Below are 20,600 nucleotides of genomic sequence, written 5' to 3'. Positions count from 1 at the left end.
AGGCAAATTGAAACCAAATAAAAATAAACGAATGAATAAAGAAATAAAAAGGTTTTGATTGATGAAGCCATACAGCCCAAAGTGCAATAGAGGCTAGAGGTATGGAGCCAAAAAAGGCAAAAAGAGACGTTATCTCATCCTCTCTATTTATAAGATAAAATATTACCATGCCTTTAGAAATACAAGATTCCCACTGTTTGTCTCAGCGGCACATGGCGTTGTTCTCATTTGAAAAATTCCTCCAAAAGGGAAAAGAAGGATTAAAAACAATAAAGAAAAAGACAAGTGAGGCTGAGAGAGATTGTTAAATAGCAAAATGCATGTGAGCTTTCAGCTGTCCCTTATCTGACCACGTCTCCTTCCACTATCTTCTTTTTCTTGAATTGACTTCACCTTTAATCATCACGCCTTGCAAATTCCATGCTCAGAGAAGATTCCTCAGAAATAGTGCCCACTGAATCAGGACGATGCAACAAAGCTGTTTCTAGATCTCAAAGAAATGATTTTCTTTGGCATTATGGAGGACTAATTGGGTGTGTTTCAATGTCCGAACATGAATGCAACTTGATGGTTCAAGATCAAGGGGAATTGCCACCCGGTTGGGGTTTGGTGATAGAAAGAGTGAAATATATGAGAAGGATTGTTCCCATGCTTGATCTGCCATATAGAGAGGGAAATGTTTAGTGAAATGGAATGATCATCAATGCATAGCTTCAATGTCTAGCTAAACATATTGTAATTTTGGTTCAATACAACTAAACAATTATACGATTGTAGTGTAAGTGCTTTAAGATCAGCAATGGAGCTGAAAAGTTCTGTAGAAAGATGGCCAGGTGAGGACACTCGAGCGCTTACAAGGTAGCAAAGAAGACGAAAATCCTCTTAGGTTCAAGAATCCATGAAAGAGAAGTACGTTTTGAGCCACTCCTCCGAACGATGCATTTGCCACCAGCTATGGTGCATTTGCCGTCATTGACGACACCGGAGATGGTGGTGGTGATAGTATTCTGATTATTTGCTCGTGTGTCGTTAGAATGCTCGGCTGTCATCCCTCCGGCCTCCATGTTTGGTCTTTCCGGTGTGCTAATAATGATAGCCTCTTCTGTTGAGAATGCCGATTAATAAATTATGATGTTCCTTTGTCAAATAATTATTATAAATAAGCAGGTAAAAAAGACAGGAACCCTAACCAAGATCTATTGATGTGTCGATCAAAGAAAGCTACTGTTATAACCCAATTTTTGTTAGTTCCATTGCCGGTAGAAAAAATTACTTATATCCTCACCGGTCGATTATTGACGCGTAGAAAAATGGAGAACTAAACTCCAAATATACACACTACTCATCTAACATTGAAGTGTAAGTTTTTTGTTCTACTATAACTAACAAATCCTTATATCAAACCCCTAAATCTTTAGTCGGTAGTCCCACTTAATTTGAAAAGTCTCTCATATAGGAAGCCTAGTCAATAGACCTCCAAGTAGGAGAGCACCCATTAGAGAGTTTCTAAAAAAAATTTCGATTCTCAATTCCTAGAGAATTTAGAAGATGGAAAGCCAAAAGAAAGATTCTTCTCACCCGTAAATAGAGGGTGCCCAATTCATTAACTTTGCGACCTAACCCTTTACCCCCTACCTTACCTCTTTTGACATAACATTAAAGAAGGCCATTACCTCTGGTATGAAAACAATAAATTTAATAAGAAAAATTGAATAAATTGTGTATCAATTATCATGATAAATGGCTTCCTTATCCTGGTAATTACCTTTCGGAATAAGCATAGACAATATTTAAAAAAAAAAAAAAAGCACATCATGAGGAATGAGAACAAATTCTTCCAAAATTCAAGTGAAGTTTTTATGAAGGGAAAAATATCTTGTACCTGCTTTTTCTGCATCGGTCTTATGATCATGAGCATTGGCATTAGCACTAGCATTAGTCTTCTTCTCAGCTCCACACTTAAAGCTCTTCCTTGTGGCCCCTGTCTGCAAGTTTTCAAGTGTTATCTTGCCATGAAGAGCGTAGGAACATTTCATTACGTAACGAATATCATATATGAAAACGAAGGCAAGAACACAATGAGTTATTTTTTTAGCAAATTTCATTCCTATAGAAACGTTTGAGGGTCTGGCAAAATTTTTATACTGTCGACAAATTGGAAATGGCATTTCGATCTGCTGTTCTTTCGGAGCTCATCGTCATTCATACATTAATCCAGAATTGGAGAGAAGAATATGTGGGAACTGGAAAAAAACACTATTCTTTCCGAGAAGATATATCTGGAAAAGGAACAAGATGAGAAACCACAACGTATTGGAGTAATTGAAGAGCCCAAAAAGAAAAAAAGGAAAAAGAAAAAGAAAAAGAAAACACCATGATCCAGGAGCTCTTAGCACTCTCTTTCATGGCGATGTTCGACAAGCTTTCCATGTTGACAACGAAATTCTCAGAAGTTCTCTGGATTCCCATCTTGCGGACTAAGTCATAAGCCTTGCTAAATCTAGAGAAAGTTGTCACAGGGAGAGAGAGAGAGAGAGGGAGAGAGGGAAGGAGGGAGGGACGCTGAATAGAGCAGTGAAATAGAAATAAAATAAAGGACAGCTTTTAGAACGGGGAAACTCTCAATTAGAATGGACTAGATTCACGGATAAATTATCATTTTGTAGAGAGAGAAGCTGGACAACTGCGTTAGAAATGGCGCGCCGAACGGCGCAATTCCTAGTATAGCACCTCATGACTGCGAAGAGATGAGGGACATTGAAACTGAAGCTAGACGACTTGTTCAATGCGTACGTTGATCTTCTGGCTTCCACCACCACCACCACCAACAATGGGTTTGATCAAAGCTAGAGACGCGGAAACAACCTTATTCTACGCGAAGGAGTGAAGACCGAGACTGTTGATGTGCTTCCAAAGTGGCCATCTTCATATTTTCTTCTTCAACGAAATGTATGTAAGTCTCCGGAATAAGTGCACTGTAAATCCTACAACTTATAATAAAAGTGTAGTTGAGTCCCAAAACTTTCAAAAATTAAAATTATATCTTAAAACTTATCAAATTGGCACAATCAAGTCTTTAGGTTAACCTTGACTAATTTGGTTGATGTAAAATGCTGACGTGGTTTTTTTTATATATATTATTTTCTCTATTCTACATGGTGTTATGTGGCTAAAATGATGTCATTTTAGTGTAAATATGACTTTTTCTAAAAATTAATTTAAATTATATTAAAAATAAGAACATTTAAAAAAAACACAAAAAATAGAAAGAAGGTTAAACTTTGGCAAGGAAGCAATTTATTTAAATTATATTAAATATATTGTTGAATTTGCTTATTTTTAATATAATTTAAATAAAATTATTTAAAAATTTTGATTTTGACCAAAACAATGTCATATTAACCTTATGATTTGTGTTTTAGTCATATCATTATCATGTAGGAGAGAAAAAAAAATAATAAAAAAAGTCACGTAATCATTTTCTATTAGCCAATGTATGGAGTCACGAAAAAGACCTGATTATACCAATTTAACAAGTTCTAATTTTTATTTGTACTTTCATGATAAGTTTTAAAATATCTAGTACATTTATTCCTATAGCAAGTCGCTGTCTTGGGTTTTTTTTTTTTCACTTTCTTTTTTTGACTTAATAGTAAGGAAAACTAGTCACACCTTTAGGCTACATATGGTTGTCTAGACTTTTTATTGGATAGGATAAGGTTATGTTAGATGAAGATATGATGAGATTTATAATATTCTATACGCTATTTGTATATGTTTGTATAACGAGGGGAAAATTTTAAATAAGCGCACAAAATGGAGCCATTTTCTTGAAAAATGGTTCATAGTAGGCTTTTTCTTTACTAAGAGCCTAAAGTGAAGCCTTTTTATTAAAAAAAAAAGGCTTGAAGTTGGGCCATCTTCTTTAAAAAAAAAGACTAGAGTGGCCTTTATCTCAAATAAAGGCCGAAGTGACCAACCTTAGTCTCAAATAAGATGAGATAAAAACACTAGGACAATAACTTTTGCATGATGTTCATATATGTGCCATAATTTTTTCTTTTACTCACTTGAGTGCAAAAAATTTAAAAAATTGATCACTTGAGTGCCATTAACAATTTTCCTTATTTCAAAATCTGAAGTGGCATTAATCAAAAATCAATCAATTGACGTGGCTCACTGGTAAGATGAAGTCAGCAATTGATATGGCAAATAATGTTGTTTAGACATTTGCTTGTAGAATCCTAACCTAGTTTAAAGAAATTGGGGGCATAATTCAACTTCTTTCTTTAATAAATTTGATCGAACGCCAATGCTTCAAATTGTGGCAAATCACCTCATTATATTCACAATGGAGAGAAGAAGCAGGAGAAATAGTTCATGATTGCATCAATAAAGCCAAGACTAAGGTTAATAGGTTTGCTATTATGGATTGCAAAGTCCAATAAGAATAACTTGGACAAGATATAATCCCGAGAGAATATTCCATGGATGCCCTAAGTATAAACAAAACTACAATTGTGGATATTTTAGGTGGGTCGATGCAAAATTTTTTAATCAAGCAATAGAGGTGATCTTGGAGCTACTTCAAGGACTAAATCAACCTTTGCTCGTATTGACAGACAAGTTGGATGATGCGGACTCAGTGTAAGCAAATATCAAGGGTCCAGAATCTTTGGCCAACCATTTGAAGAAGATGTAAATTGAAAAAGTGTTTTATCGAATGTTGCTTGTGTTAAAATTATTGTGTTTTTTTGGTTTGTGGTAAGTTTTAAACTAAGTAATAAGAAGAAGCTATTGAGCTAACCATAGTTGAAGAATAATGAGATGTGTTACCATATTTTGGGCAATGTATGTTACTCATTGCCATGTTTTTACTTTGGAAATGTAGTTAGTTATGACAATTTTGTGTATGTAGGTTGAATGGCCTCGTTTATGATTAAGGCCCCCAAAACCTACCCAAAGCCTTTGGGGAAAATATTTTGCATTTGGCAAATATTTTGGAAAGCTCATTGGCCAAATATCAGCATTCCCAATGCTGAAAGCCTAATGCTGGTTCAGAGCTGCTTTGGGCATTGGGCATTTTGGAAATGCAAAATTTCACTGTTCATCTTCTTCTTCCTCATTCGTCTTCTTCTTTCCCATTGAGAGTTGGGTTCTCCGGCAGCCGCCACCGTCGCTTGGGGGTCGCGCATCCCCAGTGACCATTGCTTGGGGTGGCGCGACCTGCGACCCGCGACCCAGGCGATGTCGCTTGGGTCACGCGGACCGCTGGTGACGCTGCCTGAGGTTGCACGGAACCAATTGGCAACAATAGATCTAGCCTCTGCGACCTTAGGCGATGCCATCGCCGTCATCGCCGACCACTAGATTTGATTTTTAGATTTAAAAAAAGAAGAAGATAAAAGTAAAAGTCCATTACAAATGTAAGTTTTGCCAAACTGTATTTATACTAAAGTTACCTTTCAATGCTATTTGAGGTTACAATTTACCAACAAAGTGTAACATTTCAGAAAACCCATTTACCTCAAAGGTATTTGCATTCTCTCAAGGGCTTTTCCCCAAATCCGAACTAAACGGGCCCTAAGTTCCTAGGTTGAATGACATGTTATATGGTCAATTTGGTGGAAATGGCATTTTGTGTTGTAATTTGTGCATTATTGTTGATTATTGTAGAGAAAATATATGCTTTGCAATTTGTAATGTAGCTTTTATAGTAAAAAACAAAGATGATTATACATTTTTTGGGTGGTTTTGGCTATTTTTCATATAGGGTTAAAGGACAGTAGAAGTTCCAATAAGTTTACGAGTGATTGTTTAAATGTCAAAACTCGTTAGAAGTGAAGACTTAGGTTCCTTGACTTTTAAAAAAATAAGTATGCGATTTCACTTTATGCGAGACATCCTGTAACCATTTACAAAATACACTATTTTAGAGATTACATCAACCTTGGCTTGGATTTACATCCAGACCCAACAAAAAATGCACCTCGCGAAACACAACAAATTACTCACGAATCTTTGGATGCTTACGACTTAAGTAGGGGTCCTAGGGGTGGTTTACTAGGCCAGCCCCCGAGGATTTACATTTAAATAGCGGCTTGTGGCGAGGCCCCACCGGTGCTACCGAATACCGGAGGGTCGTGTGATCCCCTAATGGTGATCTCCGGCGGTCCCTTGGTTATCAAAAAATAATAATAATAATGTCGTGACCTCTTTTTTTCGGCGCCCGCAGTCGGGTACGAGCGCCTAAGGAGGCTAATGGCTCGGCTGAAATTGGTTAAGCCCGGACTCTCCCAAGTCCACCAATTCACGACTTAATGGTTCAAGCTTTTAATCTGTAAATTAATTTTTAAAATGGAGTCGACACTAATCGATTTGGGGTGGGTTGATTAGAAACCCAAGCGAAGTATTGGGAGAAATACTCACTCATGCGCAACCAGAGAAATTAGGATCGAGGACTTGATTACACTAGTTAATCACTAATGCCCTTTCGGTACCTAATCTTGTTTAAATCCTAAGGTTTTTGGATGTTCGAGGGACTTTCCATGCATTTTTGGGAGGAAAAACATTTTCGAGTCTTTTCTCATTTTTTGGACACAAAGGATTTTTTGGTATTTTTTTTTTTGAAAAAATACATGTCTTTTTTGGCTTTTTCTGAATTTTTTTGGCTTTTTCATGAATTTTTGGCCTTTTTGGATTTTTGGCTTTTTTTTTGGAAAATATGAAATATTTTTTATGTTTTTGGAAAATATTTTTTTAATATTTATTAATATTTATGGAAAATAAATTATTTTTTTGATTTTTCTCGATTTTTTGGAAAATAATTTTTTTAACATTTTTAAATATTTTTTGAAATAAAACATTTTTTGATTTTTTGAATTTTTTAATAAAATATTTATTTATTTAAAATATTATTTTATATTAAAATAATATAAAAACTGACCTGGTCGGATCCGCAGTTGGGTCCGACCGGGCCAGCAATCCGACGAGGATGGGCGCAACACGGGCCCGACTCAGATTTTTCCTTTTTTTTATTATTTATTGAAAACGACACCATGGCCGGGCGTTTGGGGGCGCTCGGCCCGGCCCGACGACCCGGCTCGAGACCCAAGTCCCCGCGAAACCCTACCCGAGTCCGACCCGACTCTCGCCGCTCTCGGGATTTACGGAATCCCTACCCGGTTCTCGATCCGGGTCCGACCCGACAACCCGGGGTCGCGACCCGGAAAATCGGGAACCCTAGGGTTTCCGAATCGCAGCGCGAAGGAGGGGGAGGACTGAGGCGCAGCGGCGACGGCGGCGGCGACGATGGCGACGGCAGCAATGACCGGACTAGGAGAGGGAGATGGCGACGGCGACATCACGATACCTGTTCGTGGCAACGGCACGACGGGGGCGGCGACGACGGCGAGACCCACGTGAATCTCCTCCGGCTTCTCTCTCGGGTTCACTCTTCGAGCTCCCCGAAGTCTCTCGGGGACCCCTCCGAGCTCACCACACCACGGCCGGCCTACACTCGAGCTCCCCGAAGTCTCTCAGGGGATCCCGAGCTCCGGTGGCCTCACTCTCTCTCTCGTTCCCTCCGCCTCCCCGTCGTCGTCGAGGGGGGGGGTATTTATAAGCAAGGGGTGGCTGGTCAATGGAGTTTGACCGCCGATCGCCACGGCCTTCGCCGGCCGAACCGGCGTCCCAACCGACGCCAGCTGCCTCCCTGCTCCACGTCCCATCGCCGTCCGTCCATCCCCTTCCGCTCCGTCGCGCCCCCATCGCGTGCTCTGTAGAGGCGCAAGGAAGGAGACGACTTGGCGGGGCCGAGCCGAGGCGAAAATGGGCCGAGGGCCCATGTGGAGGCTGCTTCTCTTCTTTTCTTCTTTTGTTTATCATCCGAACAAAATAAAATAAAAATAAATAAAAACAAAAAGTAAAATCTAATTAATGAAGTTTTTAGGCGTCAACAAATAATAATAAATCACTCACCTTTAGTCTATGTCAACCAAAATTCGTTGTGTACCAAGCCGAGAGAGAGAAGATTTTCCACGCATGACTTTAATTTTTTTTTAAAAGCCACGTAAAAATATATAAAAAAAAAATCAGTAGAAAAAGCCATGCAAAATGAATTGTCGGAGTAGGTACTCAAGTAAGCGATTTTATATCGATGTGACATTCAAGTGAGTGAATAAAATTATAGCACTCAAGTGAGCGTCATATAAAAGTTATGACATTCATAGTGTTTTTTTATCACCAACTAACGCTTGAGCTTATCAGTTAACCCAATCTTTGTTGCCCGACCAGCTTACATGCGTGATTCACGCCCTAATTTTTTGCAGTAACATCTAGGGGCCAATAACGCCAGACATGAATGCAGTGGAGAAGTTACATTGATGATATCAGGAGGAAATTTTCCTAAACCTAGCTTCAATCCAGGCTTTTTTCAAATTATGTCAAAGCAGAAATGTTCAAACAGAATTCAAAATATTATTAAAAAATTATCTACATTAATGCTGGCCGTATCATGTAGGATAACCATTATCTACATTAGTGATTTCCGACCAAAATTAACCGGATGGACTCAATTAGCACAAATGCAAAAAGTTAAGTCTAAATCTCTTAAATCAAAAGGTTTATGATTGAATTGATACTAATGCAATAAATTTATCAATTTTTTGATATTTTCCCCAGCGATATGCATATGCTCCAAGTGTTGCTAGAAAATAGCATACTTTTACGTGCATAGCTGTAACATTTTTCTAGATATAAAAGTCTACATGTACAGTTCACCAATCGTGATCACGACTTCTTCATTAGTACCTCATTTGCTTTGTAAGACAGCTACATGCGCAAATCATAACCTAGGATTAGTCCTAGGATCGTATGGGGAAGTTCTATCCTCTTTGCCAATTCTAGATCGCAGGCATCGTGCACCTATCCAACTAGAATGCGCTTTCTTTATATCAGTAATTGAAGGATTTAGGCGTGTGCGGATCCTGTCAACAGAGGAGGGGAGAACCTGGTGAATGTTTACATAGGAGAATTCGAAAGAAACACGCGTGCCGTCGACCCTGTAGTTCTTATCTAGATCCGATCCGTTGTGGACCGGGCGATATCTGCCGTCGGAATTTGGATGACAACATTCACACGAGATCCATATTATCAACGGTTGAGATTCAGGTGCCGTTGGAAAAATTTGCAAAGCACATGGAAGAGGAAGCAGAATCCCGGCGGAGAACAGGGAGGAAATCCTCCTCCACCTCATCCTCTTCTTTCCCTTCAAGGCACGCAATCCTGCCCACATTTTTTTTTTAATGATATCTAGTAAAAAAATATAATTTAATATAAATTTTAATTAAATAATCACGCATCTTCAGCAGGAGCTAATTTGGATCCTGCTGTACCTAAAGTAGGTGAAATTCCATGAAGTTGACTAATTAGGATTTCAAGGAGCAAATGCACGTGCACTGGTTTAGAATGTATAGAACAAGTTCCATCGTATATATAGAACCCTAAACTCAAACAATGATTTAAGCGTAGTATCCGTGTAATTGAACATTTCTAGAGAGAAAATTTAGTAGCTCAATAAACCTAACCTAATTAACAACTTGACTTCTATACGCATGAGTTGAATATTCAATGATTCAGTATTTCATGGCACATTACATTATCCAATTCAATGACCACATTATTATTGCACGCTTATATCAGTTGAGAGAGAGAGGGAGAGAGATCGAGAGAGAGAGAGAGAGATCTTAAATTAATTATTCATTTAATTAAGGTGAATTCAAGTGAATTAAATATATTTTCTTTCAATTATTGGCCAACGAATTGGTCAAATGCTTTGATTTATCACCATGCAGTTCAATTTCTGGTTCCATCCGATGTGTTTGATTACGTTACCCGGGGGCTTGTGGTGCCACTAGTTACTAAGGAAGGCCAACTCATATCATATATTTCTCATTTTGAGAATTAATTTTGCTAGTACATCTTTTAATAACGGGAAAATTAGCCAATATTTCTAAGTGTACGAAATACTTCTCTAATATCCCGAATCATATAAGATGTAAGGCAAAATTTTAGTGCGCGATCCAAACATGAAATTCCATTCACACGATGATATGGAGAATCGAATAATTACTGTGTACTGTCGCTGCTGCATTTCATGGACCAATCAATATGTTCCAAAGATTATCAATATTATTATCATTGTAAATATATCAAAGTGGGGAATTGGGCACTCTTTTCCTAAATTGTAAAGTGGAAGACTTGGAAGTCAACTTCTTAGGCCCAATGAGATGAGGCCGCTCAAAAGTATCATTATAACAAGCATGAAAAAAATAATTTAGGTTTTAATCAAGATGTGGACACTTAAAAGAATTGAAATGAATGAGTCAAATGTTTACTAGATAGATATTAATGTGATGAGGCCAATTGTATATAGCGTTTCAATATTTGTTATAGCGATGTCTACATTATCATTTTTAGGCGTCATTTTTTTTTTTTAGGAAAACATATACCTTAGTTTTTGGTATTTGGTTCATTTAGGAAAATGAGTCAATGAAAAATGTTTTCATATAAAAGCTTAAATTCAGAAAATTGATTTCCTCTTTATAAAGTTAGAAAACAGTTTTTAGATATATGACTAAGTATTGTCTCTTGAACTTGAAAACTCTACGTTTGGGCACATAAACCCCAATGCTGGTTCCTAGGTCCAGGCACTTAGGATCAAGTTTCTAGCAACTAGGCCCGGGTCTATTGAGGTTGGGTTCGGACTTGTGGTGCTTGTGCCCATGCCCGATGCCCCAACACCTAAGGTCGAATCCACAAAGGCTATGCTCGGGTCCCTAACACTCTGGCTTAGGTCCACAATGGCTGTGCATGAGCCCTCGGTGCTTTGCTTGGGTACTTGGTTAATGAAATGTTAGTAATTATAAAAATATTTCTAAAAAAAATTCAAAATTTTAATTATTTGTATTTTTGTTTTGTCTTATTTTTTTCCGTCCTGCTTCTTCTTCGGCTAGTCGCCGGCCATGGCGACGGCCACTGACTGGTCACAAGCGAGCTCGACCTCATCGGCCTTGGGTGTGGCTCAAGCTCGCTGGAATCTATTGAGTCTCGAACAAGAGGCTCCTTCACCTTGCCTTGACCTAAGCTCGATTTGACCTCACCTCAATCGCAAGAGCTCTCCTTGAACCTTGCCATAACTGGTGAGCTGGAACTAGCTAGATTCCGGTGAGGCTTGACCTCGCCTCATTTGCCCTACTTGTGGTGCTGATTTTTCTTGTATCACTTATTTGTTTCCTCTGGTTCGCCATGTACCGGAGCGAGTGCGAGTCCAAGTTCATATACATGAGGCCACGAAAGTGGAGGTAGGACATGGTGAATGTTTGTATAGAAGAATTTGAAACAATGCGTGGGTCGTTGACCACGAAATTCTTATTCAGATCCAATTCGCCGCTGGATTTTGTATGACTTCGTAATATACATGAGACCTTTGTTATCAATGGTTGAGATTCATCCGATTGACAACGAACCCAAGTCCCGGCAAGAAAATGCACGGCAAAACCTAGCCCCAAGTCTCATGCTAGTTTAAAGTCACTAAACCCTAAAACTAAAAGTGTAGTGGATACCATAATGAAGTGCAGATAATTTTGAAGTAATTATGCATAAGCTTTTCTCTCCAGTAGTACCTATTTAAGAGGCATTGAATACATTTGCAAGGCACATGGATGAGGAAACAAAGTCCCGGCGGAGAAAAGGGAGAAAATTCGTCGCCTCATCCACTTATTTCTATTCAAGGCACGCAATCCTGCCCACATATTCCTTTTATGAAGTAAAATAAAATATTCTCACTTAATATTAATTTCAATTACATACCGGCGCATCTTCAGCAGTAGCCAGTTTGGAGCCTACAAAACCTAAAGTAGATGAAATTCCATAATTTCACTAACCAGGCCGACACTTATTCATTGGAGCCTACTGTACCTAAAGTAGATGAAATTCCATAATTTGAATAATTAGGATGCACGTCTATGGCATTAGGGGTGAGCAGCTTCAGGTTTAGTCTAGATTCTGCTTGAAACTTCAAACCTAGAATTTACTCATCAGAATTGATTTCCAAATTCTTGGAACATAAAACCTACATTACTTACTCTAGAACTTGGAACCCACCTTGTTGTAGGTTCCGATATAGGTTCTTGAGTCAACTTATGCTTTACATGTATTCTTAATTAAATGATTGTAGTGAATTATTATCTCTAATGACAACTATTTGTTGCTACAATCTACTAATTATAATTCATATTTAGACATGCGAAAAATATGAGATATTAATAAAGTAAAAATCTCAGTCATGGATATGCTAAAAATGAAATATCAAATTAGTAGTTCCTTATACACTCATCGTTGGATGCCATGGAATATCATAAGATTGTGCAAAAACGTAGAACAAGAAAAAACAAAGACTTGTTCTGAGTTTTAAGTTGCTAGACTAGTTCCCTAAACTTGAAATATGAAACCTACCCTATATACTTTGGAACTAGGAACTTGACCCATTCTCACTTATTCAATTCTTTGAAATCATGCTCTCCCCTATATGTCATTAGAATGTATAGAACAAGTTCCATCACATATGTAGAAGCCTAAGCTCGAACAATGGTTTAAGGATAATGTCTGTATAATTGAACGCCTCTTAATGAAATTTAGTTGCTTGACTAACCTAATTAACAATGCTTTTTCTTTTTGCTAACCTAATTAACTACTTGAGTTCTATATCCGCTAATAGAATATTCGATGGTTCGGTATTTCATGATACATCACATCATCCAATTCAATAACCACATTATTGCAGCATACCTAAGCTTTATATTAACTCTGTGAAGTTGTATATACGATGTTGGACATGTGCGCCTGTTAAATATATTATATATATAAACACATATCCTGGTACTGGTTCGTGGAGAGAGAGAGAGAGAGAGAGAGAGAGAGAGTTATTCTATTACGTAGGTGAATTCAATTGAATTAAATATATTTTCTTTCGGTTAGGCCAGTGAATCGGTCAAATTTTTTAGTTTCTAAGATTCCATCTGATGTGTTTGATTACGTTACCTGCGGGCTTGTGGTGCCCGTACAAATTAACAAAGACCAACTCATATTATATATTTCTCGATTTGAGAAATTAATTTTGCTAGTGCGTCCTTAGTTAACGGGAAAATTAATCTTCAATAGCTATCTTTGTTGAGTGTACGAAATACTTCTCTAATATCATGAATCATGTAAAATGCAAGCCAAGATTTGGACACTTAAAAGGAGTATAATTAATGAGCCAAGTATTTATTAAACAGCTATCAATGAGATGAAACCAATTAAACATAGTGTTGTAAAATCTATTGCAGTGATATTTAAATTATCATTTTTAATTAAGATATGGAAACTAATTAAATAAGCAAAGCATTTTTCAGGCCCAATAAGATGAGAATATCTCCGTAGTAGCCACTATAATAAAATATGAGTTATGATTATTTAGTTAAAATGTAAGCACTTCAAATTACTATAACAACTATAACGGCAAAATGACCTAATCAGTCCTAAACCTACTATAAAGATGCTGATTCAGGCCTTAACTTTTTAATATTGACAATTCAGTTTTAAATTTCTGCACGAAATTCCAATGTAGTAGTTTGGGGTATTAAAAGCAAATAAATATAGTAGGAGATCAATTAGCTTAGTTTTAGGGATAATAATAATAATAATAATAATAATAATAATAATAATAATAATAATAATAATAATAATAATAATAATAATAATAATAATAATAATAATAATAATAAACTTCATACCAAGAAAGAATTTATATTGGGAATTAATTTTTGAAAAATTGAACTAATTGGGCCAAAAATATATTTCAATAGAAAATATATAAATCTTTTGCATAGCAAAGGTTTGGCTTCTTGCAAATACAGTAAGGTCAAGAATTGTTAAGGCATATGGTGGAGAGTACCCTAAAAACTTGTTGACACCTAAATTTTGGCTAAATATTTAGGATTAAATTGTATTAGAAAATTAAGGACCAATCGACCTTAACAAAAATAGTTTTTGCGTCACCTACTTATTAGTATCATTTGCTTTTACTAAGTTTTTTTTTCCCTTATTTTTCAGATAATTATTATTAAAAAAAAAAAAAGAGGGCAAGGCCTACGGCGAGAGAGAAGTAGGTCGGCAAGGCGATGGGACACACCTTCAAAGCGGAGAAGGTGGGCCGCTGATGAGACGCCGGTTCGGCCGCACCAAGGTCGGTCGGCATGCCAAGGACCAGCGGTTGAAGCCTCCGTCAACCGGCCCCCTTCGGCCTATTCATGGGGCTTCGACGGAGGCCAAAACACACGAAGAGAGAGAGAGAGAGCTCAAAGGACTTCACCTGAGAGACATCAAGGGAGGCCCGAGAGCGAGCGAGATCTGAAACAGAGAGAGATTCGAAATAAATTTCAATAAAAGTTGGTAATAGATAATAGAATTAACTTTTCTTAGATATAAGAAAAGTTGATATAAAAAACTAAATAAACATCAATAACTAACTCAAAGGAGAGTTGGTAGCATAAATTAGGTGATAACTCAATTATAGAAAAGTTAGTAATAATTATAATTGAGGTTGGTAATTTTTTGAAGGAGTTGATAAATTTTAGATCTGCTCCAAGTCGGTTCCAATGGATCTCAATTCGGTTTCTTTCTCCAAAGACTTGGAACCGTCCCTTATTGAGTGGGGTTCTAGGTAAATCGGTCCACCATGGAATGGATCCCTTGATTCAAGTCTTGCTTTAATTTGATTTACTTGCTAAAGGACATATCTCTAGGGAGAGCACGTACTTCATGGTTATAATTTTGACAATTCATTCTCACCTCATTTTATATAAAAGAATAAGGAACTCTTTAGGACAAAATGTAAAAAGAGGCAAGTAAATTTGTGCAAGCTTGTGCGAGCTGGCTCAAAGTTGAAATGCTTGATTGGCTTCAAAAAAACTTTCCCCCTACAAACACTCAATGAAAGGCAAATTGAAACCAAAATAAAAATAACAATGAATAAAGAAATAAAAAAGCTTTGATTGATGAAGCCTCACAGCCGAAAGTGCAATAGAGGCTCGAGATATGGGGCCAAAAAAGACAAAAAAGAGACATTATCTCAACCCCTCCATTTATGAGATATAATATTACAATGCCATCAGAAATACAAGATTCCCACTATTTGTCTCACTGGCACATGGCCTTGTTCTCATTTGAAAAATTATTCCGAAAGGGGAAAGAGGGATTAAATATAATATAGAAAAAGAGAAGTGAGGCTGAGATAGATTGTTAAATAGCAAAAAGCATGTGACCTTTTAGCTGTCCGTTAAGTGACCACGTCTTCTTCCACTATCTTCCTTTTCTGTAATTGACTTCACCTTTAATCACCACGCCTTGCAAATTCCATGCTCAGAGAAGATTACTCGGAGATAGTGCCCACTGAATCATATGTACACACGTTAATGCAACAAAGCTGTTCCTAGATCCTAATGAAATGATTTTCTTTAGTGTTATGGAGGACTAATTGGGTGGGTTTCAATGTCCGAACATGATTGCAACTCGATGGTCCATGATCAAGGCGAATTGCCATCCGGTTGTGGTTTGGGGATGGAAAGAGTGGAATATAATATATGAGTAGGATTGTTCCCATGCTTGATCTGCCACATAGAGAGGGAAATGTTTCAGTGAAAGGGAATAATCATCAATTGATAACTTTAATGTATAGCTAGATATATTGTAATTTTGGTTTAATACAGCGAAACAATTATATGATTGTTGCGTAAGTGCCTTTTGAGATCGGCAATGAACCTGAAAAGTAATGTAGGAAATTGCAGGTCAGGATACTCGATCGCTTACAAGGTAGCAAAGAAGACGAAAATCTTCTTGGGATCAAGAATCCATGAAAGAGAGGTACGTCTCGAGCTACACCTCCAGATGATGCATTTGCCTCCGGCTACGGTGCATTTGCCATCACCGATGATGCCAGAGATGGTGGTGGCGATAGTAATCTGATGATTTGCTCGTGAATCGTTATGATGCTCAGCCGTCATTCCTCCGGCCTCCATGTTTGGCCTTTCCAAAGTGTGCTGATGATAGCCTCTTCGTTGAAAATGTCGATTAATAAACTAAAATGTTCTTTTGTCAAATAATTAATTAAAATAATCTGGAAAAAAAAAAAGTGAAGGGAACGGCAAGATCTAGGAACGGCAAGCTACTAATAGAACCAAATTTTTATTAGATCCATTGCCGGCAGAAAAAATTACTTACATCCTAACTAGTTGATTATTAATGTGTAGAGAAATTCTGTTAGAGAACTAAACTCCAAACACACGCTACTCATCTAACAGTAAATGTGTAACTTTCTTGGTCCACTATACCAAACAAAAATCCTTATATCAAACCCCTAAATCTTAATTAGGTAGCCCCACTTAATTTGAAAATTCTCTAATATAGGAAACCCAGCCGAGAGACCTCCATGTGGGATAGCACCCGTTAGAGAGTTCCTTAACTTTTATTTAACTCTCAATTCCTAGAGAATTTAGAAGACGGAAAGCCAAAAGACAGATTCTTCCCTCCCGTAAAATAGAGGGTGCCAAATTCATTGACTTTGTGACCTAACCCTTTATCCATTACCTATCTTACTTTTTTACTAAGATCAAGCGATAGTAGTCATCGTTCTTGGCACAAAGCAATGGCTTGTCCGAAGCTCTTCTTGTCTTGTTTGTTGGTTCAGTTGATGTTCTTGTTCCTTGTCCCTGAGGTCGCTCACGGTCAGGGTCTCAAAGTAGGGTTTTACCAGAAGACATGCCCAAATGCAGAGGCCATCGTGAAGAAGGTCATTGGTCAAGTCATGTCCGTCGCTCCGAGTCTCTCTGGCCCTCTCTTGAGGATGCATTTTCACGACTGTTTCGTTAGGGTAAGTGAATGAATGAGCGCACGTACTTCTCTTCCTACTTGTGCTTAGGAAGAGTACTATCTTATGAGCACCTGTATAATGACTGAAAATAATGGTTTTTACTTTCATGGACCATCTGCTAAACATCAATTAGAACAGGTTATAATCTAACGAATGGTGTTTAGCCCCTCAACATACTTTTCTAGATTCGTCCGTGGATACGAACTGTTTTCTGCGTGAACTCACAGTTGAATAGTGTTTCTTTCTGGGTTTTTCCACAGGGTTGCGAAGGTTCAATACTCTTGAACTCTTCGACCAATCAAGCCGAGAAGGACGCGCCACCGAATTTCAGCCTTCGCGGTTACCAGGTGATCGATAGAGTCAAAACGGCGTTGGAGAAGGCATGTCCCGGCATCGTTTCGTGTGCTGACGTTTTGGCCATCGTCGCAAGAGATGTCATCGTCACGGTGCGCATATGCATATGTCACATGCATTATTTATTCATTCTAATTTTAATGTTCCTCATTTAAATATGACATCTGTAGAAATCTCGATTTTCACAAACAATCCATGCTCTCTCGTTGGAAAAAAATACTCCACCCATACTTATCTTCGGATCTAATTACTGCTTGTCAAAACTGAGATTATTTTTTCGTCGTGCATCATAAAACTCAATGATTTTTCCATAAGAGAAAAACATATTTATATAGGAATTGAGTTTCTTTTTGTTGTCACTTTAGACCAGAGGCCTTTCCTATGATGTGGAAACTGGACGAAGAGATGGGAACGTCTCTAGTTTAAATGAGGCGCTTAACAACTTAGTACCACCTAATGCCAACATTACAACCCTGAAAGCAGATTTTGCAATGAGAGGCCTCAGTGTGAAGGACCTTGTCGTCCTATCAGGTAACACCTAATCTTCAATTATTGCTTCATATGCTTTATCAATTATTTTGTGGAAATTGACATAAATTAATAGGAAGAAACTATAATTTGAGCACGAGATTCATAAACAGTCTGCACTGCGAGGAGAAAACGTAATTTGTAAAGTTAGATCATGCTAATTCTGATTTCTATTGACCAGGTGGCCACACCCTTGGAACTTCACACTGCTCTTCCTTCTCCGACCGCCTCTACAACTTCACCGGAAAGGGCGACACCGACCCCAAGCTCGACTCTAACTACATAGCAAGATTGAAGCTCAAGTGCAAGCCAAATGACCAAACCACCCTTGCCGAGATGGACCCAGGAAGTGTGAGGACGTTCGACATCAAATACTTCGAGCTGATCCCGAAGAGAAGAGGCCTCTTCACTTCGGACGCCGCACTTCTTGATGATAGCGAAACCAAGGCGTACATTGACCTCCAGATCAAGACCGGTGGATCCACCTTCTTCAAGGACTTTGGAGTGTCAATGGTGAACATGGGTCGGATCGGCGTGCTCACCGGAACGGCTGGTGAAGTCAGGAAAGTGTGTGCAAAGGTTAACTAAAACTCTACGAGGAGGATGCATGATGAAGCATGGAATAATTGGAAATAGTCGATTATTGGTGTTTACTTTGTTTGTTGGTCTATCATTTGTTTTTTTGTATTATCTGTTTGTTGCACGTTCTATGTGAGGTTCCTCTCATTGTTTTCCCGCGGCAACTATTTATTTCATTTGGTTTTGTTAAATTTTCGGGTAGGCAGATTCTTGATTTTGAACAATAAAAGAGGATATATGTTGAAATATTTCACACGTCTGACTATATGGTGTATATACTTTTATATGCTTGTAATCTCCCTACACCTATTATCTTAAGCTTTTTAGTTGGATTTTCTAACAATAACCTATTCACAAGCTTGTGTACCTTCAAGAATATGAACGTGTTCTCTACTGCTGCCACTTGCATGCATGTTTGATTTGTTATAGCTCCACAGAGCTTGAATTACCAAGGGAAATACAATGTTGGAGTCATTTGATGCTCGTATTTCGAGAATCTAATTAACTACTAGCAATTTTGCTACGAGAAAAAGATTTAAAGTACTTTAGAGTGATTATCATATCACGTGATAAACTAACCTATACTCAATTGATCGATCTCCTTTTACAGGATAATAAAAATATCATAACAAATAATAACACTAGTGAACTTATTAAAATGAAGGGAATTCTTGATTTTCCACGAGAATGACACTAATATATGTACAAAAGTAATAATCTATAAAGCACCGACACTTTTTGGGAGCTTTCTTGTCATGTTGAAATGTCCGATATTCTCCGATACTTGGTTAATATATGTCGAAAAATCTGATACCCGATCAACTTTCTCGACACTTTTCGATACTCGTGTTCGGAATTTAATATGTGATTTCGAAATTCCGACACGTAATTCTGAATGCAGGGGTCAATTTTAATTTTTTTGAATAAATAAGGAGTCAAAATGTAAATATGTACAGAAATAAAAAATAAGAATAATAAATTGTGAAAGAAGAAACATATAGTCTTCCCTTCTATTCTGATTCTCACTTCCTATGATACACAATTCATCCCCCGAGTTTTTTTTTTCCTCTTCTCTTCCAATATACTCTGACACTAGAGTTCAAAATATGGATTGCTTGCTTTTTGGTCCTCCAAATTTTATGGATTATTGAATTGTAATTTAATTTATCAAATTGAAACAATGAATGATATAAACAAATGGTGGATTAATTTTTTAGTGTAAATTCATTCTAAACTCTTTTTTATTTATTCATTTGTGAATTTGAATCAAATTAATTTGATTAAAATGATCGTAAAAATGATAATTTGTCATGCATATATACATGTCCTAATGTGTTGAAATCCTCTATTTTTTAAGAAACGACGTATTGGCGTATCATGCCATGTCATGTTGCGTGTCACGTCTTGGTAATGGTACTACTTAGATGACAATTAGTCAAAAAATGTAACACATGTCATGTTGGAGAGGTACTTACGTCACTCTTCAATATATTTCTATTGAAGAGAGTTGCTTCTATTATAACTAAGGTTGCATGACAAATAATATAGATGAGAGAGATAGTATTGCATTTGTTGACACCCAAATTTTACTAGCAAACTCATCATGTGTTTCTAGAAAAGAAAATGCCAGGATCCAACACGCCAATGATAGTGCAATTCCATCTTTAATTGAAAATGTCGTCGTTTCATCATCTAGCATTTATTTTTCCTGCCAAACTTATTCTGCACTTTTAAACTACAGACATTAGGGGTGTACAACCGAACTGGGTAAACCCGGTTCTCGAACCGGCCCACCCAGAAAACAGGGTCGGGAAACAATTCCCGTTGAAATCGATCCAGGAACCAGTTCCTAAAAGTCAGAACCGGTTTGAATTGGTCCGAGAACCGGTTCCGAGGGATTACCCACCTGGGAACTGGATTGACCGGACCGGTTCAAGAACCGGTTTGAGAACCGGATTGTACGCCTTCTTGTCGACCTTGCGGCTTCACTGGTTGCTAGTGTCGTGAGGAGCCAAGCGGCGGTGCTGGTGCAGTGGCGGCTTCATAGTAACAAGGGTGATGGCGACGGAGCTTTGGGCGGTCAGAGGTGTTGGGTCGTCGCAGCCACAGTAGGGGCGACGAGTGGCAGTGTGAGATCGAGTGTGAGGGGGCTCTGGCGGTGCGCCCGCGA

General features: G+C 37.9%; 2 protein-coding genes and 2 pseudogenes across 2 annotated transcripts; 2 read left to right on the top strand and 2 right to left on the bottom strand.

Moving 5' to 3' along the window:
- Positions 1 to 20,600, bottom strand: part of LOC120293121 — a 90,867-nt pseudogene that overhangs the window by 652 nt on the left and 69,615 nt on the right.
- LOC120293124 overlaps positions 1 to 20,600 on the top strand; it is a 173,605-nt pseudogene that overhangs the window by 121,870 nt on the left and 31,135 nt on the right.
- Positions 485 to 2,490, bottom strand: LOC120286305. Its single transcript, XM_039311920.1, has 4 exons — positions 2,374 to 2,490; positions 1,883 to 1,985; positions 856 to 1,102; positions 485 to 657 (listed from the first exon to the last, which is right to left on the bottom strand). The coding sequence occupies exons 1-4, from the start codon at positions 2,467 to 2,469 to the stop codon at positions 579 to 581; spliced, it is 525 nt and encodes a 174-aa protein (XP_039167854.1). The 5' UTR covers positions 2,470 to 2,490; the 3' UTR covers positions 485 to 578.
- Positions 16,745 to 18,475, top strand: LOC120293122 (peroxidase 27-like). Its single transcript, XM_039311921.1, has 4 exons — positions 16,745 to 16,969; positions 17,230 to 17,415; positions 17,689 to 17,854; positions 18,033 to 18,475. The coding sequence occupies exons 1-4, from the start codon at positions 16,745 to 16,747 to the stop codon at positions 18,437 to 18,439; spliced, it is 984 nt and encodes a 327-aa protein (XP_039167855.1). The 3' UTR covers positions 18,440 to 18,475.

Source organism: Eucalyptus grandis, chromosome 5 (genome assembly GCF_016545825.1).
Source record: "Eucalyptus grandis isolate ANBG69807.140 chromosome 5, ASM1654582v1, whole genome shotgun sequence".
Lineage (NCBI taxonomy): Eukaryota > Viridiplantae > Streptophyta > Magnoliopsida > Myrtales > Myrtaceae > Eucalyptus > Eucalyptus grandis.
This window is presented reverse-complemented; position numbering and strand designations above follow the sequence as displayed.